The 26,865-nt window shown below is 41.4% G+C and overlaps 1 protein-coding gene across 1 annotated transcript in view; it reads right to left on the bottom strand.

Moving 5' to 3' along the window:
- Slc9a2 (solute carrier family 9 member A2) overlaps positions 1–26,865 on the bottom strand; it is an 88,542-nt gene that overhangs the window by 44,101 nt on the left and 17,576 nt on the right. Inside the window, exons 2-3 of the mRNA XM_087898108.1 lie at positions 10,235–10,698; positions 1,095–1,345 (exon numbers count right to left, since the gene is read on the bottom strand). Of these exons, the coding sequence (XP_087754234.1) occupies positions 1,095–1,345; positions 10,235–10,698 (715 nt within the window). The remainder of the gene's footprint in view (positions 1–1,094; positions 1,346–10,234; positions 10,699–26,865) is intronic.

Below are 26,865 nucleotides of genomic sequence, written 5' to 3'. Positions count from 1 at the left end.
GTTCTCTTTGAAACGGAAAAACCACCTAACCTTTAACTCGTGGCTTTTATGACGAGTTTGACTTCTCTTTACCTCCCCTTGCACCGCAGACTCCATCTGCGTCTGAAATGAAAGTGTTGCTAAGAGGCATGCAGCCAGACACTCTTTAATCAAAGCACCACCTACATCAGGTCAGGGGAGAAAGCTGCAGAAAGAACGTGGCCTACATTACAGAGCAAACCCTAAAAACATTCTCCACACCCTAACACAGACTACAGCTTACAGGGAGTCACTGAATGTCAAGGCAAAGCAAAGTAGGCGTTCTGCTCTTTATTCCTAAGGTCTTTTTCATTGACTAGAGAGAGAACTGAACCATCATATATTGCCCTTCTTTGGGGGTGAAACCCTCCGTCGACTAGTTTTCTTCAGGATAACATCTTGAAGGCCAGTGTGATCCAAATATTAGCAATCGGCAGCTCACATATACAAGTTATTAAAGCCTCCCAAGTTAGTGAATAAGATAGTAACTGTATCTTTGATAAATAAATTAGAATTATTTATTTCAAGATATCTTGAACCCTGTATGAAAATATTTGACTTGCGTTTTAAAATAATCCATATTAAATTGCAGAATCTTATCCATCACATACTGTATTAAATGAGTTTAAATTGTTGCCAACAAGGCGACTGTGAGTTAGGGCATTCAAAGGGGCCCACAGCAACCGCTCTAGATTTCCATGGATAGTTTAGGTGATGCAACCTGGCTGGAATATTTTGCAGCCTCCCACACAGAGCACACTGAATAGGCATCAGTCTCATAAAATGCCGATATCTGATCCAGAGCAACAATCAAGTTTATTGTTGCATTTCCTAGGACACTCAAGGGTTAACTTTAGCGCTTCTTTCATGTCAGCTCCAGATTGTCTTAGCATTAAATTTGGATAGTATGCACTTTCATTTCAATGTCACAAAAAGGTTTAAGCAGAGTCCAATTCTCGTTGTTCTCAGGATAAGAAAATCTATCCTTTTACATACCTCTATCAACTCTAATAGCCCTGAAGGAACAGGTCCAAGGAAATGCAGGACCCAAGGACTGTGAGTGGCGAGACACTTACGCCATGATGCCTGAGAGGTGGAACATTTCGGCGGTGATGTAGGACAAGTAACTGTACAGGAAGACAAACAGTGGCTCAATAACCCGGATGTTGTGTGTGAAACGGGTGGTGAAGGCAGCTATGAATCCCAGGAGGATGCCGATGAGTACCCCGCCAATTCCCACGACGAAGAAGTTCGCGATGCCCGCAAACACGTCGATGGGGTGGATGGTTTTCATCTGGCAGAATGACTTGAACAGGTTGTACAGGACCTAGGGGAACGAGAAAACACACCACTGTTGGCCTCTCAGGAGCCAGAGACATGTCGTTGAAGAAGTGCTGGTCACACACAAGTGTGAGCATCATTGTTTGAATTCCCATTACCCTTGCAAATTCGGAGGTGGCATGGAGGCCTGTTTGTAACCCCAGGGGGCAGAGACTGGGGGACTCTCAGAAGCCAGCTGGCCATCAAACTGGGTTGAGCTTTGAGATCTTGCCTGAGTAAACACAGTGGAGAAAGAGGGAGAAAGATTCCCAGTGTTAATCTTGGGCCTCCACATGCACACCCACATACATTCACGTACACACATGCACCACATACATGCACACATGCATACACATGAGAAAGAATAGAAATATGCCTCCCAATTTGCCCTGTGATCACCCTGAGCACAGTCAAAATTTTCTAAGAAGAATTTCTTCAGTGTCAGGGGAAACTGTTGCGGAGCTAATTTGCCACAAAGAAGACTATTGTGGCTTTAAATAAACAAAAATCTTTGGCAAAAAGTGTCTTGGTGTCTTGTCAGATAAACTATTTTGAGAAGTAAAGAAGAGCACACCGCAAAGCTGCCGCCCAAATTATCCCTAAGGCATTAATTTTTCCAGCTACCACCTGGAAGGATATTTTAAACCATTTACTCGCCTATTCTGTTCCCATTGCCATTGCTCAGAAGTCTTGCGTCATAGAGAAACTTATCAGCCTGCCTGATAAGGTCCTACCATAGAGTCATTACACGGTGCGGGCACACCCTCTGGTGCAGTTACCCCACTGAAGGCGTCCTCCTCCCAGGAGAGTCAGCCTCACTGATATCCCACCACCTTGTTCTACCTGCAACTGCAGTGTGCCTGGTAACATGTAAAGTACATGATACCCAGGATGTTTCTTAATGTGAAGCGGTCACATATACTTGGTGTGTAAGCCTGTATGGTGTATGTGTGCTGTAGCTTCACACACACACACACACACACACACACACACACACACTTTATGCCTAAAAATGAATGAATTCACTCCTGTTTAGTTTTCAGCAGTCTTGATTTAATTAAAACTTTGATTCACTTCATGTTCACTGGACAATGTTTTTAGCCATGTGTGGAAGGTAATCTATACAGAAAAGAGATTTGGAGTTTTAATTTACACACGTATACATGCACACATACACATGTATATGTTGTGCACATGTAGATAATGAAGTATGTGTATGACAGAAGTATCTCAGGTGTTGGCCAGAAGTTGATATGTATTTTTAAGAAATTAAAATTACAGTGACACCTTTTAATAAGTCAATAATAGGCCAATGTGAAGGCTGAGTGCTCTCAAGTCTGCCATATGACCTAAGGTCTATTTGTCATGAATATTTCCATATATACATAGGTGCAAATTATGAATTAAATGATTAAATTTGGTTTTAAAATGTGTTCTGATTCAGTGAACATGTATAAAGAAAATTATACAAATACAGTTGTTCATCCCAGAGAAACAGCATGCAGACCACTTTGTTATAAAACTCAAAGCATAATTATTTTATATCGTGAATTTCAGATAATTCTGGGACTTGCAAGTCTAGATTGAATACACAATGTTCTGTGCTTACCTTCCTTATGTTAAATTCCACCCATAGCCCATGACAACTTACCACCAAGGTACATCATTAACATCTGTCTTAAAGACAGTTGTCCTTTACTAACCCTATCTATAGGTAGATAACTAGTAAACACTCAAAGAAGTTCCTTGAATCTTTTGGAAACTTGGTTAGAACACTCAATGACTGCAGTAGGTTCTAGGCATGACATTAGACAGGACCTTGTAAGAAATCAATTTGTTCCAGACCACGATGGACACAGTAGGACGTCTCTGATATCTAGGATCTTGGACAGTCTTTGGATTAGAAATATTTTCATAAAAATATCAAAAAGGATTAATGTGAAAATATTAAGAATCAGTTTTTTAAATTATTTATTTACTTATTATGTATACAATATTCTGTCTGTGTGTATGCCTACAGGCCAGAAGAGGGCACCAGACCTCATTACAGATGATTGTGAGCCACCATGTGGTTGCTGGGAACTGAACTCAGGACCTTTGGAAGAGCAGACAATGCTCTTAACCACTGAGCCATCTCTCCAACCCCTAAAAATCAGTTTTAACTTTTCAATGGTGTGCCATTCCTCCCCTTGATTCTAATTTACCTTAGCCTTTGACAATAGCCTGGGGAATTTGGTCTGTAACATCTAGATTAGATATTGTTCATGCTTTGGAGTAGTTTTGAGATAGTATTTCTTCCCCTTAACCTTTCTAGTTGAGTTTATCTTGACATGGGAAGGGGTGAGTTGATGTCACATAGCCTTGCTCTGATGTACTGCTATCCCTCAGTCTTCAGCTCCTGGTTGTTGTATGAGGTCGCTTGTTTGTTTCCCAACCACCTGGCAGCTCAGCCCCGAAGTAACCACACAGAAATTGTATTAATTAGATCACTGTTTGGCCCATTAGTTCTAGCTTCTTACTGGCTAACTCTTACATCTTAATTTAACCCATTTCTATTAATCTGTGTATCACCACATGGCTATGGCTTATTGGGTAAAGTTCTGTCTGGTTTATCTATGGTGGGGCTACATGGCATTTCCCTGACTCTGCCTCCTTTCTTCCAGCATTCAGTTTAGTTTTTCCCAACTAGCGCTATTCTTTTGCCCTATCACAGGCCAAGACAGTTTCTTTATTAACCAATGGTATCCACAGCATACAGAGGGGAATCCCACATCACCTGGTGATGCATCATGATCAATGTTTTCATACCTTTTTCTATTCCATGAGTTGTGGAAACCTCTTTTAGTGAGAAGCCTCTGGAAATTCATTAAATGGTTTTCGCTAAAATGTCCTTTGAAAAACTCTGGGTAGAAGACAAATCACATTCTACACCATTACTCTAGTTGTTCTTAATATGAATTTGGTTCAGTGTGTGATTTTTTTGGGTTTTTTTTGGAAGGGGGGAGGGGTTGAGGTAATTTTGAGACCAGGTTTCTCTGTAGCTTTGGAGCATGTCCTGGAACTAGCTCTTGTAAACCAGGCTGGCCCTGAACTCACAGAGGTCTACCTGTCTCTGCTTCCCAAGTTTTGGGATTAAAGGTGTGCACCACCACTGCGTGGCTCAGTGTAGTATTTAGCCAGTTCTGTGAGAGAAACATTAGGGAGTTTATTCTTTGTCATCGGGTAAGCAAGCATTGGGTAGGGAAACAATTCTAATATTCCATGGGTCTATGTTTTAAGGGAGCTTGCAAATCAAGCCATGGTCTTCCACCAAAAACCATTAGGTTGTTCTGACTTACTGGTTATATGGACAAGAGCTTCTTTCACTATTTTTTAATTTATAGGCTTTTTTTTTCATTTTACATATGACTCCCAGTTCCCCCTCCCTCCCCTTCTCTTGCCCCTCTGCCTACCCCTATGCTATCCCCCATCCACTCCTCAGAGGTGGTAGGGCCTCCTTTGAGGAGTCAACAAAGTCTGGCATACCAAGTTAAAGATATGGGAGGAGAGGACCCAGCCCCTCCTCCCATATCAAGACTGAACAAGGTATCCCACCATAGGGAATGAGCTCCAAAAAGCCAGTTCATGCACCCAGGTTAAGTCCTGGTCCCATTGCCAGGGTCTCCCAAAACAGATTAAGTCACATAACTGTCACCCACATTCAGAAAGCCTAGTTTGGTCCCATGCAGGTTTCGCAGATGTCAGTCCAGAGTCAGTGAACTCCTATTAGCTCAGGTCAGCTGACTGTGGTTTTCCCAATCATGATCTTGATATTCCCCCCTTGCTCATATGATCCCTCCTCCCTCTCTTCAACTGAACTCGAGGTGTCCAGTCCAGTGCTTGGCTGTGAATCACTGCATCTGCTTCCATCAGTTACTGGATGGAGGTTCTGTGATGGCAATTAGTGTAGTCACTAATCTGATTACAGGAGAAGGCCAGTTCAGGCCCCCTCTCCACTACTGCTAGGAGTCTTAGCTGAGGCCATCCTTGTGGATTCTTGGGAATTTCCTTAGCACCAGGTTTTTTTCCTAATACCATAACTCTTTTATTGCTCTCTCTTTCCATCCCTCCCCCAACCTAGTCATCTTAAGCCCTCATGTTCCCATCCCCCATCTCTTCTTTTTACCCCCTTCCAGTTTACCCTAGAGCTCTCAACTATTTCCCTTTCCTGGGACCCTCCATTTGTGTCTCTCTTAGGGTCCTCCTTTTTATCTAGCTTCACTGGGGTTGTGGATCATAACCTGGCTATCCGTTGCTTTATGTATAATATCCACTTATGGGTGAGTACATATTATATTTGTCTTTCTGAATCTGGGTTATCTCACTAAGAATAGTTTTTTTTCTAGTTCCATTCATTTGTCTGCAAATTTCAAGATGACATTGCTTTTTACTGCTGAGTAATACTCTATTGCATAAATGTAATACGTTTTCTTTATCCGCTCTCTTCAGTTGAGGGGAATCTAGGTTGTTTCCAGGTTCTGGATATTACAAATAATGTTTCTATGAACATAGTTGAGCAAGTATCCTTGTGATATGATTGTGTATCCTATGGGTATGTACCTAAAAGAAGTATTGGTAGGTCATTTATTCCCAGTTTTCTGAAGGCAATATACAGTAAGCCAATAGCCAACATTAAACTAAATTGAGAGAAACTCAAAGCAATTCCACTAAAATCAGGAACAAGAGAAGGTAGTCCATTCTCTCTATATTTATTCAATATAGTACTAAAGTTCTAGCCAGAGAAATAAGACAACAAAAGGAGATCAAGAGAATACAAATTGGAAAGGAAGAAACCAAACGTTTACTATTTGGAGATGATATGATAGTTTATATGTGACCCCAAAAATTCTACGAGGGAAGTCCTACAGCTGATAAACACCTTCAGTAATGTGACAGGACAAAAGATTAACTCAAAAACAACAGTAGCCCTCCTATATACAAGTGATAAACCAGCTAAGAAAGAAATCAGAGAAATATCACCCTTTACAAGGCACAAATAACATAAAATATCTTAGAGTAACTCTAACCAAACAAGTGAAATACCTATATGACAAGAACTTTAAGTCTTTGAAGAAAGAAATTGAAGCAGATATAAGAAAATAGAAAGACCTATGCTGTTGGATCAGTAGGATCAATATAATAAAAATGACAATCTTACCAAGAGCAGTTTACAAATTCAATGTAATCCCCATCAAAACCACAACACAATTTTTCACAGACAATGAAAATGCTTCTTCTTATGGAAAAACAAAAAAACCTGGGATAGACAAAACAATCCTGTACAATAAAGGAGCTTTCACAGGCATCACCATCCCTGACTTCAAACTCTACTATAGAGCTATAGCAATAAAAACAACTGGGTATTGACATAAAAACAGACACGTGAGTCATTGGAATTGAATTGAAGACCCTGATATTAATCCATACACATATGAATTTTTGGCACACACTGAATTTTGACAAAGAAGCTAAAATGGTACAATAGAGAAAAAAGCATATTCAACAAATGGTGCTGATATAATTGGATGTTGACATGTAGATGAATGCAAATAGATCCATATCTATTGCCATGCACAAAACTCAAGTCCAAATGGATCAAAGACCTCAACATAAAACCAACTACACTGAATCTCACAGAAGAAAACCAACTACACTGAACCTCATAGAAGAGAACGTGGAAAGTACAATTGAATGCACTGGCACAGGAGACCATTTCCTAAATATAACATCAATAGCACAGATACTGAGAGCAACACTTGATAATTGGAACCTCCTGAAACTGGGAAGCTCCTGTCAGGCAAAAGACATGGACAATAAGACAAAACAGCAACCTACAGAATGGGAAAAGATCTTTACCAACCCTACATCTGACAGAGGGTTGATCTCCAAAATATATAAAGAACTCAAAAAAACTAAACATCAAAATACTAAACAATCCAATTTAAAAATGGGGCACATATCTAAACATTGAATTCTCAACAGAAGTAACACAAATAGCCAAAAAAAAAAAAATTAAAGGAGTTGCTCAACATCCTTAGCCATTAGGGAAATGGAAATCAGTGATTCTGAGATGCCATCTTACATTTGTTAGAATGTCTAAGATCAAAAACACTGATGACAGCTTATGCTGGAGAGACTGTGAAGTAAGGGGAACACTCCTCTACTGCTGGTGGGAGTACAAACTTGTTCAGCTGCTTTGAAAATTAGTATAGCAGCTTCTTCCACCTTTACGCATAGCCATGTGCTTTCTGTGTCCCTTCTTTGCCTTCCCTGGGGCAGCCATCCATCTTCATCCACAGCACAGCTCCTGCCTGTGCATCCTTAGACCAAGTGCAGGATGTGCCTCGGTATCCCCCACTGTATTTACACACTTTGAAGGCTGAGTTAGCCAGATCTCTTCCTGAAATCTAACTGGATAAGGCATTTTCTGAGGAGTAGACAGGCCATATAAACTGCACATCATTCTGAAATCAACCTAACTTTGTTGACATCCCATAGAAGGAATCCAGCAAGTGTTCTTATTTCATTATAGGTTCACTCCAAAAATTCCACATTCACAGGCCCACAGTCTCCTCTAGCAAGGGTAAAATTTACATGTAAATGTAAGTCCCAATGGAATGCCTGAAGCCTGAGGAAATAGAATGAGTGATAAATGTCTTTACTGTTATGCAGTTTCCTAGTTAAAATTTAATATTGAAAGTTAATGGCAAATCACTGTTACTAAATAATAGAATTATGAATTAAGTTTTGCTACTAAGTTAACTTGTTGTCTTAAAAAATATCCTAGAAGCTATTCTGAAATTATTAGCCATCAAATTATTTTCTCCATAATAATATCCAAGTGGAGTTAATGAACATCTTTCCAGATTAAAAAAAATTATTTTTGTTTAGCTCAGGGATCTTTTTACAATAAAATATAACTAATGGAGACCCCTGCTTGTTTCTCTGCTCACCGTCAAATGAGCCATGAATAACATTCGAAGGGTAAGAGCTAATGGGGAGAGTGCAGAAAGGGAGGTGAGGCGAGCACCCCTTAATCTGTTCACCTCCATCTCACCTACAAAGCAGCAATACCTTTTTCCACAAGTTGTCTAAGGATCTGGTCATGAGAGAAGCATTTGGTATGAGCTAATGGCTGCCATTCCTGCCACTCGTAAAGTCTCGCTGGTGCCAATTAACTGGCTCCAATTCAGGGTAGCTTGAGTGTAACTCTGAAGGGAGAACAGTCTAAAGGTCTGTGGATCAGGGGAGGATCTTCCTTGTCCACCCCACCACTCCTTGTCCGAGTTCAGAAGGCAAGGTGGAAACAACCACTACTACAGTTGAGGTCACAGTAGCCACAAGCATTTAAGAGAGAATTAGAATAATTAGTGCTTTACAAAAATAAAAACCTTGCTTATGGGAACAAGATGGGAACCAGGGGTGTGCGGGGTCAGTGGGAGTAGAGAATGTGCATGTGAGGAAAGATTTCTCTATAAACATCAATAGCAGTCACACTGTCCCCAGACAGAATGTTCCCCAGTAGACGTCACTTCACAAGTATTGTATATGAACAGACAGTAAATATGTATTTCATCCATTATAAATACTAATGGCATTGCTTCATCCAGAAAGAACGTTCCCTACCTAGTAAACATCACTCACAAGTGTTATAAATTAGCATATATTACATGTACTATATAGTATATGTATATGTTATGTACATTATATACACTAATGGCGTCACTTCTCACAGGGATCTGAGACCCCTTGAATTATTATCAAAAACTACTACGTTTAAAATAATCACAGAGGTGACCCATCAGAGATACAATGGCCACATTCATGTTCATACTCTCTAACCTTGTGTTTGTGCTTTATATTTTATGAAGGTGCCATCTGTACACTCTTTGTGGGGCCCAGTGCAAAATGAAAGCAAGGAGCTAATTACAACATAGTAAATAAAATGGAAGTCATGAATTAAAATGGGTATTAAGAATTTCAAGGTCACAACATAAGATCATTCATCCAAATGAAGGACTCTGATATTATGAAATATGTATCCAAGTTTTCTGAACCCTCCCCAGACATACGGTTGCTAAAATCCTTAGGCTCTCTTCAGTGACAGTGACAAGTGTCTTTGCCAGCTAACGACTGGTTAGTGAGTGGCAGATTCAGCAAGATGGGATCTGGTCACTGGAAAGGGCAAGGCAAAGTTCAACACTTGAGACTTGGCTTCTCATCTTCCACGCACATGGTCGGTGCATGATGACAAAGGTGGAAAAAGAAATTAATAACCTATGGCCAATGGCATAGTCAATCACGCCTGTGTCCAAAGAACCCAAAGGGGCAGATTCAGAGGGCTTCTGAATAGCTGGGCATGCGGGGGTTTGATAAGAAGCTAGTTACATGCCCTTTTGCTCGGCACACCCTCCCTCTGTATCTTTTCCAGTATCGATATATTAAACCAATGTATATGAGCTTTGTGAGCTACTCCAGCGAGACGGAGGTGTGGGAACTCTCATTATACAGCCCATTGGTCAAAAATCACAAATATCAAGCAAACTGAGGGTTGCAATTACCATCTGAAGATGGGCAAGAGACAGTCTGGGGACTGCACCCTCAGCCTGTATGCCTGATGCTTTCTCGAGATAGACAGTATTTGAAAGGATTTGACTTAGAGGAAAGTCAGCTGCTGTCCACTATAGAATCTACTACTCCGTGGCCATGTGGGAAACATTTGACATTGCATCATGTTGTTAATGTATAGCAAGAGACATTCGGTTAGTTATTCGCTCTACAGTGAATAACTTGGAAAGCTTTAAAGATGTCAGTGAAGCTTGGTCCCCAGCGATGTTCCAGGCCCTTTTTTACTCACCACTGTGACAGCATCATTGAGCAGAGACTCGCCGAAGACCAGGATGTAGAGCTGTTCATTGACATGAATGTTCTCAAAGACAGCAAGCACGGCCACGGGATCCACGGCTGAGATCAAGCTGCCAAACAGCAGGTTCTGGAGCAGCGTGATGTCGCTGAGGCCAAATGCCTCAATCTGGCAGATGCCAAACAAAGACACACCAATGCCGATGGAATTCCACAGTGTGCCTACCACAGCATACCAAAAAATGGTGCCAAAGTTCTCAAAGAAGGGGCGAGTGGGCATGAAGTAGCCAGCATCCAGAACGATGGGTGGCAGGAGATACAGGAAAAATACATCTGTCTTCATGGCTGGGGGAGACTTTTCATCAACACCAAAGATGATGCCACCGAGTAGAAGTCCGACCATTATGAGAAGGCAGCTCTCTGGCACGATTGTGGGCAATTTGTGGTAGAGATGGAAACCTGGTGGGAAGAAGCACAGAGTCTGGGTTATTCAGGAGTTGGGGAGAAGGGATGTTAGTTTCCATAGAAACAGTAGGCCAAACTTCAAATACTCCCAGATCACTGTAATTAGCTTCCAGACTGCAAAACAGCCCATTTTAAACAAGTTACATTTACTTATTTACGCATGTGCAGGAAATGCTATTAAGGCACAAGCTAAATTTTAAGCCAGAAATCAAATGCTAGAGATACCCATTTTTTACATGGCACGGTGTGGGTGTTCTATACCTTCATTGCATTTTTCGTAAAAACTGGGACTATGGAAATGAAACGATAATACAATTTGCATGTGTGTGTTAGAGACGGTCCTGTGTGTGCTGGTACACCTGCTTATGGGAATGCCCACACACATGTTTGCTTTGTGTTTCGGCGATCAGCAGTCCCCTCTCTTTTCTCTAGCACAGGCTTCTGTCCAAATGTTTTCTAGGTAAGAAGCATACCAGGATCCTCCATGGAGAACGAAGTTGCTGTTTGCTTTCCTTCCTTCCTTCCCTGGGAGGTTCCTATGCAGGTCAGGGCAAACCCTGCCATGTTGTTCCTCAGGAGGGAGCTGTCCACATCAGTTTTTGTTGTCGCTGCTGCTGCAGCAGTTACTGTTGTTGTTATTTTACTTTTGTGTGAAGAACAGAATATTTACCCAGCAATGGCTTCATTGGCCAGGGCATCCTAGATAGTCATAAGCCTCCCCAGCTCTGAGATGGCAAACAGAGGCCAACACACTCAGTAAGTTTTCTTGAGTTCTCGTGTTTTTATATAGCAAGCACTTTCTTAAAGGAGCTACCTACCCACCCTTCCCCAGCCCCAGACGATGCAATGGTATGCTGAAAACAATTTAATTCTGCTCAGAACATCTTCAGACGTTCATTTCATCTCATCCTATCAAAACTCTAGTAGGGAGTCCAGGGAGTTACTTTGAAGCTTAAAAAAAAAAAAAAAACAAAAGTTACCATCAAGACTCAAGCCCTCCATGGTCATACCACACTGGTTGGGTCACGAATCATCTTTGAGATTACTACTATATTCTCTGCTGTTGATAAAAAAATTAGTAATTTCTTTATCTCTAATCTTTTCATTTTAATCATAAATATATTTAATTTTTGAGATGTGGGTTTCTTAAGTGCCAACCAAAGCAACTTATTAGGATGTGTTAAGTTTATAAAAGATATATACACATGAGCTCCCTCATCTGAAAGAGTTCCCAAACAAGAGACAAAATGAGTGTATCTGTGAATTTCTCCAGTCCAGTATAAGGTAGGCTCAAGTCTCAACCAAGAGCCAGGTAAGTACAAAGGAGGAAGGTTCGGCTAAGGAAAGCACCCAAAAGGAGACAGGACGGTGCAGACATTAAAGATAAACTCCTAGACAGGGACAGAAGCCTCCCAATAAAGGAAGGAGGAGGTTAGCTACCTCCTACTCTACAGGAGCCCAGTGTGCTTTTAACATACAGAGAATCTGAGCAAAAGTTGGGGTAGAGAAAAGAACGAGAGCCTGTAATTGCAAGATAACAGTACATCATCCTGAGACCCGTCACATATTTTAGAATCAACCCAGAATATTAAAAAAGCTGTGCCTTGAATGAGCCTCCTCCCAATTTCAATACAGCAGAGTGAAGAGGTGGGGACTCTGAGAGGCGACTGTGACAGTGAAATTTAAACTGGGAACAGGATACAGGGGACAGCCTCGACAATGACGCTCTACTGAAGCCAGCATGGCAGCCACAGGAAACGTCAGAAGATTAGGATGAAGGCAATACTGGCATAAAGATGATCAGAAAGTCACCATAGTAAGGAAAATGGGTTCAGATTCTGTAGCACCCTTCTGATGACCAAGTGTGTGCAGCTCTGCCTCTGCAGTGCAAACAGGAGGGTGGAGACCCTGCCCTTTGGCACCCCTTCCCTCAGGCTCAATAGCTCTTCTCTCGGTGTTCTACACCACCTTTCTCTCCACACGCCCAGCCAGTGAGGGCCTACCTGCATCTATACAAGATGGTGCCCTTGATAGTGAGATGTGTCCAAATAGAAATACTACTTTGTCTTTGAGACCCTCAAAACTCAACCTGAGGCTGAAGGATGGCAGACCTTTCCTCCTTCCGTGTTCCAGACAGGAAATGGATCCTGCTCCTGGGATCAACTTCCTCTTTCCTGTCCTGTAAGACCCACCAGTTCTGAGATCGACTCTCTCTGTGAGCGTGTTCTGGGGAAAGGCCTCCTATGGTGTCTGGAAGATTCCACCCTTCTTTCCTTGTCCTTCTGCCATGCGTGAGTACAGCAGAGAGACTGTCAACTAGAGGCCAAGGGTGGCACCATGGTCTTAGACTCAGAGCATTCAAAACAATGAGAAAATCGATGTCTTCTCTTTTAAGTGACTCAGTCCTATTCAACCGTACCCAGTACTATTGAAGTAGCAAGAATGGTCTAAGAGAGAAACGTGTCAAAATGATGGGACAAGGGGGAGTAGGAGAGTGACAGAATATGAGTGACAGAGACTCACAGCCACAGCTGTTTAATAAGTGAAACTCTATTACCAACAGGACTAAAACCACAGCACGGAATACTCCGTGAGCGGAAGCAATAGCATTTGGAGGAATATAAAATACTAATTTCTACACAATAAAGTGAGCATCTATATGCGGGGTATTCAAGTCATCTATTGTTTTCAGTTTTATTACTATGACTCTGTAGGCTGCAGTAATAAGTGGAACTAATGTATCCGATGGGTACAGCTGTCTGCCCTTGACCTCTAGTGGATCCACTGACCTCATTGTCAAACAGAACAAAAACTTCTCGGAAAACCCATCTCCGTATCTCCCTGCATGCCGCCTCCTTTCGCAGCCAGCATTTCCTATACGATAAGAACCTGCCAGTATTAGCCTCCTGGGGCACCCAGGATCCGAGCACAATCCAGGCCCTTCTGGAACTCAGCCCTAAGTCGAAGGTTCCTTGCCCTGGGCCTCCAAAGTTGCCACACTGGACGCCTGTCCCAGCCTGGAATGCAGGTCTCCCACTCTCTGCACGTGACAATGGCTGGATGATTGGCTGTCGCCAGACTCCTCTTACTCAACTGAGACAGTGAAATATATACCTCCCAGGTAAACGTCCTCAATGACAACCGGATTGTTGACTATACAACGCGGCACTGTTCGCGACACATCACTGGTGCCCCATATTTTGGCTGCCTCCTCTGGTTCATAGGAAAAAGGCAAGACAAAAGCTCTTGTAATGATATGCAGACAAACATAGTGAACCCTAGAGACAAAGTAAGAACTGGAGGAGGCCTGTTTTCGGAGACGCCCACTCCTGTTCTCGGTGTTTCATTTTCCTTCACTAACTCACCCTCTGGGACCTAGTGCTCTCTCTCACACGCCGGAACACAGTTCCCTCGCTGCAGAAAGCACACTCTAAGGCCTATGAGTGGAGGATGGGCAACTGGGCATATGGGCTGAAGCAAAGGAGAAGAGACAGAGATGGTATCCGTGTATGCCAAATGGCAATGCTTGCCAAGTTCATGCATTGTGCCAGGTTCTGACCCAGACCTTAGCCAATAGGAAGCGGTGATGGAGACGCAAATAGGAGACAGCAAAATAAATGCAAATGAAGGGAGCATCCAGAACCAGCACTAAGACAAGTGACCAAGGAGGAGGGACAAGGAATATGGGAGGAAAATCAATCAAGGGATGAATTCAGGAATGAAGAATACCAAACAGGAATACTGTGAGTCAATAGAGAATTATATATATATATATATATATATATATATATATATATATATATATATATATATATAAAACAACCCTTTTCTCCTTTGTTTCTAAACGCCTAGGTCTATCAAAATGGATCTTAGTGACCCTTTCCTGAAATAGGACAGTAGCTACTGAAGCTGCCCAGTTGTTCCATGGTCAAGAAAGGATTAAGTGAAGGGCGGTCACAGGAATCTTCAGCACAGTGCCCTCCAGGGCACATAAGCAGAGGCATGAAGGGCACTGTGTGGCACTCAGCTGGCAGACAAGGCTTGGCATTCCCATGTCTGTGCTTCTGTGAGCACCTGAAATCAACAGATCAGCAAAATGGATAGTTTTTTTTTCAAACCAGCTTCTTAAATATCATTATTGACAGAAACATACATTTGTTTCTCCCTTAGTATTCTGTGAAGGGTGGAAATTAACCTCAATAGATTGGACGGTCTGTGCCTGAATGATCAGTCTATCTACTATTATCAAGAAAAGTATCAACCATTGGCAAGAAAAACCAAACCAAATTGATGATCATTTTTATGAGGCGGACACAAGTTATTGCAGAGACAAAGCCGTGCGGGTCTGAGAGTGGCAGGGATTTACAGCACGGTGCCAGACAGTAAATACTTTTAGCTTGCACACCATATCTTAGTTTGTCTTTCCAGTGCAAAGGAAGTGACGGATTGTTGGTAACAACAAAGTGAACGAACGCTCGTGGCCATATTCCAAGGAAACTTCATTTACACCCATTGAAACTAGAACTCCATACATTTCCACACACTCCTATGCCCTTGTTTAGATTTGGTTTTAATCATTTGAAAATGTGAAAACCATACTCAGACCACAGGCAATACAAAGCCAAATCAGGTGCCGTATTTGGAGTCCAGGCTGCTGTGTGCTCCCCTACCCAGCTGCAGCCAGTTTGTATTTCCTAGTACCTCCTGTTGATTGTTTGAGGGGTATTGCACTTCTTTTCATTTAATGTTTATTGCCAGCATATAAAAATCTGCAACAATAGTGCTTTAAATCTTTATTGTTTTATTTTTATTGTAACAAATCTCAGTGGGCTAGCAGGAGAAGACTCACATAAAAATATAACGTAAAATGCTCTTCCCTAGGAGTGACATGAATTTCCTTTCTCTCTACACACAAGTGTGGAAAGAAGCTTAGTTTAAAAATGTAACATCTACATAAAAGTAAAATCACTGAGAGCAATTTACTATATTTTCTCACTGTAGTAACAATAACCTGTTTACCCTGGGAAGATGGTAAAGACAGAAAAGCAAACAAACAAAAACCCCCCACACAAGAGGCTTCCAGATCCAGATAACCGAATCCACCACCAAAGAGCAACAATGTAAAAGTCAGAATCAGAGAAAAGCATAAAAGCAACAAGAAAATGAAAACCAACCAGGCAAATCACACAGATGCTACCAGTTCAAGACAGGTGGGGACTTGCACGCGCACACACACACACACACACAATGGTTGTGGTCAGCTCAGGTTCGGTAGGTGATTAGCAGAGGTGAATAGTCAAGACCTTAGGGGAGACACACTAGCATGAGTTAAAGATCTATTCAAATTCTAATTTCCCTTTATTTTGTTCTACATTTTAAAGGGGTTTGAAAAAAAATATAATAGCATCTATTGGATCAATAAATAATTGCCAAGCTAAGGTTAAGCACTGGACAATCACACATGGGGACCAAGAAAGCATTGCGCAATGATCGTGGCTGCCTGGCCCCGCACTGTGGTCTGGGGCAGGTTAGCCTCAAAGTTAGTGAAATTCTAAGTAAGTCATGCCTTCCTGGTGGGCAGAAATAAGAGAAGAACATGGAATAAATAATATGGAAGTTTGATTTTTGGTATCAAGAGGAATAAACAAGGCCATCCAAACCTAAAATATATTTATTTTTAAAGCATCTCCATTTATATATCAACTAAGTACATACTTCCAGATATAGAACTGCAGTAAGCAATTAGGCAGACAGAACAAACACAATAGCAGCTTGATTTTTAAATCAGATATTACAACAAATTCTTATCATGATATAATTCAAGTAAAGACTGAGTAAAATATATTTCTGAAAGTAAACTATATTAACTACTAACTCAAACAGTTAAGTCATTAAACAAATAATATACAAAATATATAAAATTCAGTTAATAAAGCAGAATTAACTGATATATTAAAAATGTACTACAAGAAGTGTAGACTTGTTATAACATTTAGTCATAAGCTAAAGCTGAAAAATGAATTTAGCAATCACCCCATCAAATAATATAATTCTATGTACAAAGGCTTTCTTCTGGTTGAATGCTCTACCTCTCAGTTTATAAAACTCTCCTCATAATAAAATGAATGAAAACTTTGAAAATATAAATGAAACATTGTTGAAATCATTCTAGAGTAGAACTTGGACACAATTTAATTTTTTCACAAGGCTGGACCACAAAGAAGAAAGTGAAAGCTAATGAATTCTCCTTCCAGGATGGACTTTAGAAAGGTACAAGGACAAGAGTTGGACTCTTAATCACAGTTTTATTGAGCCTCTTCCGTAGGTAAGAATTGGACAAGTTATATCACAAATGTATCTTGTATTCAAGGAATATATTTCTAGTCCAACAGGTAAGATGTGGCCTTAACCATTCACAGTAGAAGAAAGAGCATAATAAATGCCATTAGAGAAGAAATTAAACAAGCACTGGAGAAGCAGGAGGAGAAAGCATCCCAGTTGAGGACCCTCAAGACAATTTCATGAATGTAGATGGTGGTAAGATTGATTGATGAGGATTTCTTCCACTCCTATAGTAATCAAGCAAAACTGAAGGTTCAAGAAAAGACTAGGTCCGGAAGAATGTGTGTTGTGACTAGGTTGGAGGGGGAGCAGGGCTGCAACCAAACAGCAAGGATCCATGCTGCACAGAGCATGAGAAACAACTCTTGACCCACCTCTGTACCATGACAAGCGGAAGCTAACGAAGAAATATTGCCATCCCCTTGTCTTCATGCAAGCAAAAACAGAAAGAAGCCCCTTCCAAGAAACCAGAGATTACAATTGAGAAGCAAGAAAACGAGAACTTCCCAAGAGGTGAAACAAATGGAAATGATTAACCTTCCATGTAAAGAAAAAGAAGTTGTCTATAAAAAGACTAAAATGTTTTAGCAGAACCCAGGCTCCATGCGGACCGGTGCATAATCCCATTAAAGATGGGCTCAGCACAAGGAAGAGTTAAAGAAAATGACCACTCAGCAATAAAAAGAGCACTCTCAGATAACAAAGATCTCTCTCTTCAGATACTGTGCTCCTTTGATTGAAATGTCAAGGAATTTTGCACTAAGGACATTTATTATGACATTGTGTGTAGTGGGGAAAAACGGGAGGAAGTAGGATCATTACCCCATTAAATTATTTTTGTTTCATCTAATCTATGGTTCTTGAGACCCTTTCACACATTAGTTATTATAGCTGATACTAGGGGGAAATTGGTGATCCAATGGTAAGAAACAGAAGTTAAATGGATACACAGAAACAGGTAATTATGAGCACACAGAGGAAAGCAAAGAAGGATGAAGGAGTTCTTCTGATGAATATTTAATGTTTGTGTGGCCAGGGAAATAAAAAATTCCCAGTGAAGCGAAGGAAACAAAACATGGCACAAGTGCTTTTCTAAGTATGAGTGAAAAGCGCAAAGACAGAGACTTTGAGCTGGGAGCCTTCTGGTCAACCAGGCCAGTCTGGCAGGAGCTCAGAGATTGAAGGAGATCACAGTAGAAAGAAAAGAACAGAAAATGCCATAGCATGGCAACTCTGGGGCCAGGAGAAGATTTTGGATCTGTTCTGAGAGTAATGAGGAGCCCTAGAAGGTTCATGAGCAGAGGCAAGTGTGACTGGACTCATGATTTTTAAGGGGTCATTTTGGCTGCTATCAACATGTTTTTGAGCAATTGGGAAGTGGTCCTCATTAAGAGGGTAGTATGAGAGGGGCGTCAGATGAGTGTGTTGGATACTGCTGCTCCAACATAGTATGATACGGCCTGGAGAGTCCTGATATGAGTATTGGTCAATGGTGAAGCCACAGTTTTAGTTCAACCAACTGAATACTGAGTTTGTTATTGTTGAAATGGAGAACAAGAAGAGGTACAGCAAATACCCATCAGAAGTTCTTGAACAATGTCACTCTGCTTTAGCATATTGATAACAATATCAAAAGAAATGGCAGGTGATATCTATAGAATACTCTGGAAGAGCCTACAGCCATGATGTCAGACTAGCTCTGAATCACTGCAATACATACTACTATCTGATTTTATTGCGCCTTAAATGAATCATAAGAAGAAAACTATAAATCTAGATAATGGGGCATAAAGGCGTAAGAATGTCTCGTAAAGAACAAGGCAGATACCAGTGAGGACAGACAGCATAGTTTGACTGTTGTTACAGAATCATGAAGATAACAAGACATACCTAAAAGACAGAGAGCAGTTTCTTTTATAGTTCAACTGTAAAAAGAAAAAGACTCTAGGTGGAGGGGTGGAGTGAAGTGGTACACGCCTGTAATGACCGCACTTGGGAGGAGGAGGCAGGAGGATCAGAATTCCCAGGTCAAACTCAACTATAAAGAAAGTTCAAGGCAAACCTAGGCTACATGAGATTGATCTCAAAGTAGCAAACAACAAGACTCACAGATAACCATCACTTTAGAGATGGAAGATTGTCACCAGAGAAGAAGGTAAAGAATTTTAAAGTAGGGGATGTCTCCACCTTTGTTGTACCAACACGAAACACACACACATAGATCAGTAGAATAGAACAGAAGACCCACATGTAAACACACACACACACACACACACACAACACACACACACATACACTACAGTCACCTTATTTTTGACAAGGATGCTGACAGAATACAATGAAGAAAAAGAGCCTCCTGAACAAATGGTGCTGGCAAAACTGAACATCTGTACATTGATGAATGAAAACAGACCCTGATCTCTTCTCCTTTATGAACGTGAACATAAACTGGATCAAAGACCTTAATGTAAGCCCTGGTCTTCTGTGACTGCTAAGGAGAGGGGAGGAGAATACTTCAACACGTGGTTATGCAGGCATTTTTGTGAATGGGACTTGAGTAGCTCAAGAAATAGCTAAGAGTAGACAGCATTTCATTCAGGGAAGCAATTCAGCAAAGAGATAGAGTCTAGCAGAGGATGCAGAACTACAGTATATGCAGAACTCAAAATACAAACCAGCAAATAAACAAGCAAAACCACCATTGATAAACAGGCTAGTGAAAGGAACAGACTGTTCTCAAATGATCAAAATAAGTCCAATGGAAACTTTATTGGGATTCTATCCTACTCCAGTTCAAACGGCAGTCATCCTAAAAAACAAATAATACACGTATGTTGGCCTTATGAGGATGAGGTCTAAAGGGAACCCTAGAAACTGCTGGGGGGATGTAAACTAGCCCAGACCCTCTGAAAATCAGCAAGGGGTTCCTCAAAACACTAAACATAAACCCATGTGACCCAGCCACTCCTGCACGTGTGCCTGAATGACCCCAAGTCAGCACATCACAGAGGTATTTACACATAGGTGTTTCATGGAACAGGATTTACATTAACTGGTGGGACACATGTAAGATGGACTCTTTGCAAGTCTCCTTCAAGATGAAATAGACCATTGTTAGGTCTTTCCTAGACATTGGCTTCTTTAGTTCAAGTCTGCACAAATTACAAGGAGGAAAAACAATTTAAAAAAGAACCTCAAACAAACAAACAAACAAGGGGTTGTCACACACATGCTACCATCTGATTTCATTGCACCTTTCATGATTGATTGGAATGAAACTATAAATCCAGGTAATAGTGCACAGAGGCACAAAAATATCTCATAAAGAACAAGACCTTTTACAGAAGGGTGAAAAGAGAAAATATAGTTTATTCACATGTTAGGACTTTTTTATCCATAAAGAAGAACAAAATTACATTGTTTATGAGAAAATAGATACAATTGGAGATGATAATAGGTGAATTAAAAGCCAGTCTCAGGGAAACAAATGATGCAGGTTTCCTCTCATTTGTGAGTTCTGATCTTTATAGATATATAAAGTCAAATACTGTATATGTCACAGAAAATAGAAGTAAAATTGTTTCAGAAGTGTCTAACATATGTCCAACAACACACATGACCCAAGGTAGCTATGAATTCACCCTAACACAAAATTGTAAACTTATTTGAAACATTATCAGATTTGTTTGTTTGGTGTTTTTTTTTTGCAAATAAATTGTGTGTTCTTGGGCATTAACATTACAGATGACAACATAGTCCCAAGAAGCCAAAATGTTGGACACTCCTGTTAAGAGAACAGAGGGGATTAATGGGTAAGGGGGAGGGATGGGGATACAGTGAAGTACCTGGGGAGGACGCACAAAGTACATTATGTGTTTGCATGAGAAAAGACTCATGTGACTCTAATAAAATAAAAATAAGTACAAACAAGAGCAAGATTATAAAAATTTCCCTAAAATACTAAAGCTTACATTCATCTTACTGAAAGTCTGAAGAAAGTAAAAGGTAAGAAAATTCACGTTAAAAACAATGTCCAGACCATGTCAGATTTCTCTCCCTGATGAGATGGACTGCATTTCTCTGTTCTCATTTGTCACAACCCAAAAATCTCAAACATTCACTGGGAAGCAAACAGGCAGAGATGAGGAAAGACAAGAAGAACAGCAGCCCCAATTCCCAGGTCTGAAGAACAACAGAGCACTGAGCTTTGTTTTGGGGCTTTTGTTTTTGAAATCATTTTATTTGTATTGATGTTTTGCCTACTTGAAAGTCCAAACACCAAATGTATGCACTGCTCACAGAGGCCAGAAGCAGGCTTTGGATTCAAAGTTGTCAAAGTCTAAGCTGTCATGTGGGTGCTGCAAACCAAACCCTAGTTCTCTGTTCAGAGCTCTCAACCACTGAGCCATCTCTCCAGCCTCTTGTTTGTTTGTGGGTGATTTTTTTGGGGGGGGTGGAGGGTATTGTTTTTCCTTCTAATACCTTCATACTTGAACTAAAGATGCCCGAGGAAGGAAATTCCAGTGGAAAGAGACAGAGACCTAACAATGGTCTGCTTTATCTGGACAAGAGACTTAGAAAGAATCCACCTAGCAAAAAAGAGAAGTTTCAAATAATAACAGCTCAATTCTAGCCAAAGAGCACAGAGCAAACTGTGGTCTTATCCCAGGAGGTCTGAGCAGGGCTTCTAGAGGCCAACCTCACAAGATGTATGGAAACATCCGACCTGAAGGTTGATGGGGCACCCTAAAGGAGGGATGCGGGATTCTTCTTTTTTCGTGCATGCCAATGAGCCCTCCCCAATCAGTGAAGTCAATTTGGAGAACATGAATTGCATTAATATACTCCACTCCCAGTCCTTGCCCGAGAAAGGGAAGAAAGGTCCAAACCCCGGTGCTGTGAAAGACAGAAGAGCTATCACTACAGACCCTGTCATCAAATTATTTCATTAGTATTAAGATGGCAAATTTATATGGTATATTCTTCATGGAGAAAATAATTTACTTTTATTTTTTTATTCTTCCTTACCATTGTTATAAAATAGTACTATAAAAGCAAAATGAAATATTGATTGAACTACATAAACACTGTTAAACAAACAGGCAGAAAATAGGAGGATTTGCTTAAGTGGATATTTGTTGATAGGCATAGGTACTATGTGCTACACCCCAAAAATATCATATTGACTGATCTGTTGACACAGAGTGTGAGTGTGAACTGAGTCTCCTCAAGGCAGTTTGGAGTCCATTTTGAAATGTATGATGCGTGGACTCTTAAAGAAGGAAAAGAAAAACACAAGAATTGTTGGCAATTCAAAAGAAAGCATAATTTATAAAAATCCTCAGAGCAGAATGTGAAGTAACAGGGAGATGCTTGGCTATATTATAATATGCTGCCACACCGCCATCTCCCACAGCACGTGTGTTTTTTCTATCCCCTCTTCTTTCAATTTATTCAGAATGGGCAATGAAAAAGAGCACAAGAATAATTAGAATATGAAAGTGGTTAAATGCATTGATCTTTATCCCAAGCTAAAGGAAGCTGCCTCTTTTTAGTGAGGGTAGGGGATGTCTCCATTCAGGCGGCTAATTACTGCCAGAGGGTTGGGATGTAGCTCCGTGTTAGAACTCTTGCTTAGCATGCACCCAGAGCCTTTGTGTGTATTTATCTTTTTAATTGCACGCTGGAAGAAGCACTAATTTTCATCAGCGTTAATTTGGCTGTCAAATAAATTCGCACTCACCTTGAGTGCAGGAACGTCACCCAGGCTCTTAAATACAAGCAGGTACAAAGTCACAGAACTGACGAAGTCCCTTTGTTGGGGATTTTTGTTTGTTTGTTTTGCACTCCACAGGGCTGTGAAAGACGGCACACTCAATGGAAACCAGACTTTGAATATTGATCTTTTCTGAGCTGCATGACCCAATTTTCTCTCACAATCCACTGGTATTCAGCTCCCATTCAGGAGAAACAAGACAGTTGCTATGTTCTTAAGTTCTGCTGTTCCACAGGTCAGGCTTATTGTGTTTTCCATTTATAATATTTTCAGATTAACACTAGCTTATTGGGATCTAATGCATTATAAATTGAACATCTGCAACAGAAACAAAATATCACGCCACACGGCAAATCTTCAACTAGTTTATAAACAGGCATGTCAGGGGGGCCTGGGAGCCTACAGTGCTTAGTCTATGGAGTAGTCCCAAAATTGAGCTCGTCTTTGAAAATAGAGATTTCGTACTGAAATTTTCTTATGTGTCTGTCTTGAAATATCAACAGGATTGGGTCCTTTCTCTGTCACCCATACTCCGGGCTAATTTCTGCAAGATATCAACCACCAAGAATGGAGTAGTGGTGCTCTTTAGCTGGGTTAGGATTCAGCTGGTTCAACACCATCAAGTCTCACAAGGGGTGATTGTCATCTAAAGTTTGAGAAAAGCCAAGCATCAGAAGCAACTTGTGGCTATGATGGGAGCCTGGAGTCAGGCAAACCCTTCCATTTTTTTTCTCTCTGCTTTTTTTAGATTCCTGACTTTGCCTTTCAACCACAGCAATGGAAATGAACCTTAGACTCTGAGATTCCATGACATATCAGACAGATTTCTACCTCCTTGAGCATTTAAGTGAAGGATTGGCTAATCAGAGCCTTGAGGTACCTTTGTCCAGACTCTATCAGTGGATAAGCTCACTGCAGGTCCAGGGTACAACAGAGAGTTGCTGAAGTTCACTTCCATGAGATGAGGGGACTTATGAGGTGAACGGACCATTTGGCAGCCTCCGCTCCATTCAAGGCAGCTGAATCCTAATCTGATCACAGAGCCAGAGCTGGAAACAGGGTTTGACTCACGCCCCTGTCTAATTATCTGCCACATTCAATCCTTTCTTCAGTCAGACCATGATTTACAGTCCGGGCAATTAGAAACAATTAGATCAAATCTTAGCAGGGTATTTTAGTTTATGTGAAGTTGGATTCACACAGCCAAGCACTGGGCTAAGCAACTGGAGTTCAGTTGAAGCAAGGGAGGAGGGATCAGATGAACAAGGCATGTCATTAGCATGATGAGAAAACCCACAGAAACAGTTGACAAGACCTAGTGGGAACTCACGGACTATACACTGACAGCTGGGGAACCTGCATGGGACCAGACTAGACCTTCTGAATGTGGGTCACATTTATGTGACTTGATCTGTTGGGGTGAGGGGTTGACAGTAGCACCAGGATCTATCCCAGGTGCATGAACTGGCTTTTTGGAACCCATTCCCTATGGTGGGATTCCTTGCTCAGTCTTGATATAGAGGGCAGGCTTGGTCCTGCCTCTAGTTGGTATGCCAGACCTTTAGACTCCCCAAGGAAGGCCTTACCCCTTCTGAGGAGTGGGTGGGGGATGGGAAGGGGGAGGTGTGGGCAGGAGAAGGTGAGAGGGGGGAACTGGAGTTGTAATATAAAAAAGTAAATTTTTAAATAAAAACAAATGAATAAAGAAAAAAGATGAGTTGGGTCCAAGGAATTAAGCATCTGGAAAATGGGACAATTTTTTTTTCAGTAGATTTTTTCAATATCACTAACTAGAAATTTCATATTGAGTATTTTAATCAGCAACATGGTAATTGTCTTCACAGACTCAAAAACTGTTGACTATGGAACATATAAAGATAAGTATGTGTACTTATACGTACAAACATACACAAAGGGAGGGAGGGGATGAGAATGGGAGGGATGGACGGTGGTGGGGGGCTTCATAGGCTTCATAGAATTCCCTGCATTTAACACTGATAGAGGGTTTCCTCTCTGACAAAGGATGTGTCCCCAAAGATCAGAGACAGAGGTAGCTAAAGACACCGCTTTCAGCAATTTGATATAGATAGCAATTGAAGGCATTTGCCCTCTGATAACAGGGAACTCTTTTGTCGCCCCCCCCCCCAGGGGACTTTTGGAAGTATTGTGCCTTGAGAAGTAGCAGGGGAGTCTGGGAAGAACCTCCTAAGACTGAATACATCGGCTCATAGGGGAGTCCGTTCTGGGAGGAGACTCCCAGGTGAAATGCTCTTGTGCGCTAAGGGCGTTGAACCTACACAAAGCACACTGTAAAAGGGACAGTTTTATTGTTTTTGTCCCTCTCTTATGACATAATCACATGGCACAGCCCTCCGATATGGACCTAAATCTATCTCAAGGAAGTAGCAACCACAAACGTCCTCAGGTGTTATCAGAGCTGACTCCCTCAGTGGTATAAAAACTCACAGTTTTTCCAGAAATTAGAACATTCAGGCATGTCCAAGAGCAGGAATGATAGTTAATCTTTATTATGACTGCATAGTTGACTGGGTTATATTTATTTGACTGGACATAAAAACACCTAGGAGACATACTCTGGGCATGTCTGTCTGTGCTTGAGAAGTGCCGAGCTAGTCTTACTCAGGAGGCAAACTTCCATCCTGAATGGGGACGACACTATCCAATGGGCTGGGATCCTAGAATGATTAAAAATGGGAGGGGGAGAAAGTGAGTTCAGTGCCAGCATTCATGTCTCTCTGCTTCCGGTGGACATTATATGACTAGCCATCTCACCACGCTGTGTTCCCTACCCCTGCCATCCCCACAAACCATGGCCGACAATAAGCCCAGTGCCATGGAATAATGGGAAGATATGATTTGTTTTCATTTTGTGGGGGCTTACATTTAAGAGATTGTCTTGAGTGTCAGGCAAGACGACAGCATAAACTCCGGGCTTTGGAACAGGGCTGTGACTTAACCGATCGTCGAGACTTTCGGAGGTCAGCGGGACACATTTTGAATTTTGAGATAAGCGTGAGACCGTAGGGACCAGGTGGTGGGTGTCTTATGATCTGAAGTGATGCGTTCGTGTGTGAAGCTGAGCAAGGATAGACTTTGGACCTTTAATTTTCATTGCCAGGTGGGCCAGATTTAGAATCACCTAGGAGACACTCTTCTGGGCGTGCCAGTGAGGGTATTCACAGAAAGGTGTCAGTCCAGAGGGAAATCCCACCCTGAATGTGAATGACACCATCTCATGGGCTGGGGTCGTAAAAATGGGAAAGACGGAAAGGAGTAAGCTAACAGAGCGGCAGTGGTCACACCCCAGCCTTTCTGACAGTGGATTGAACGTAACCAGCTGCCTCTAGCTCCCTCTCTGCCTCCCCTACCATTAGACTATGCCTCCCCTACCCTCTCCACCCCTGCCGCCAAACAAAGAGTCCAAAGAAGACTTTCCCTCGTTAATTTACATTTGTTGGGAATTTTGTCACAGCCTTTAAGAAAATAACTAAAAGAACAACTAAAAACAAAACAAACAAACAAAAAAAAGCTTTGTCAGGCACTGTATGATTTTGTATCTTGATCTTGTACAAAGTAAACTAATTTCTTGCTTTCAACCTAAGAAAGCAAGCTGAGCTCACACCTGAAGGACAGAGGAGGTGTAAAGCAGAAGCCTCCAAACAAAGCAACACTTGACTTCTCCGTCAATCATGAGACTCACTTTTGACTTGAGGTAATTAATAGTTCTGAACTTTATATGAAATGTAAACCAATTATGTACCTGGACAGGGTGGCTACTTCCTGCTGATGGACATCATCTCAAATTGCCTTAATCAGCTCATGATCCAGGGGCGGAGAGGGATACAAGGGCCATTCTCTGCTCTGGAGGATGGCCAGAGGTTTCCACCGGCACACTCAGATTCTCAGCATTCAGCAGAAGAGCCCCATCTCTGCTGGTATCCCAGGAACTGTGCACAGTTCTCTTGGAGCACAGCGCAGGGCAAACAAAATACACGAAAGACACCTTTAAGAAAGTCCGAGAA

This window comes from Myodes glareolus, chromosome 18, assembly GCF_982192425.1.
Source record: "Myodes glareolus chromosome 18, mMyoGla1.1, whole genome shotgun sequence".
In the NCBI taxonomy this organism is placed as follows: Eukaryota; Metazoa; Chordata; class Mammalia; order Rodentia; family Cricetidae; genus Myodes; species Myodes glareolus.
This window is presented reverse-complemented; position numbering and strand designations above follow the sequence as displayed.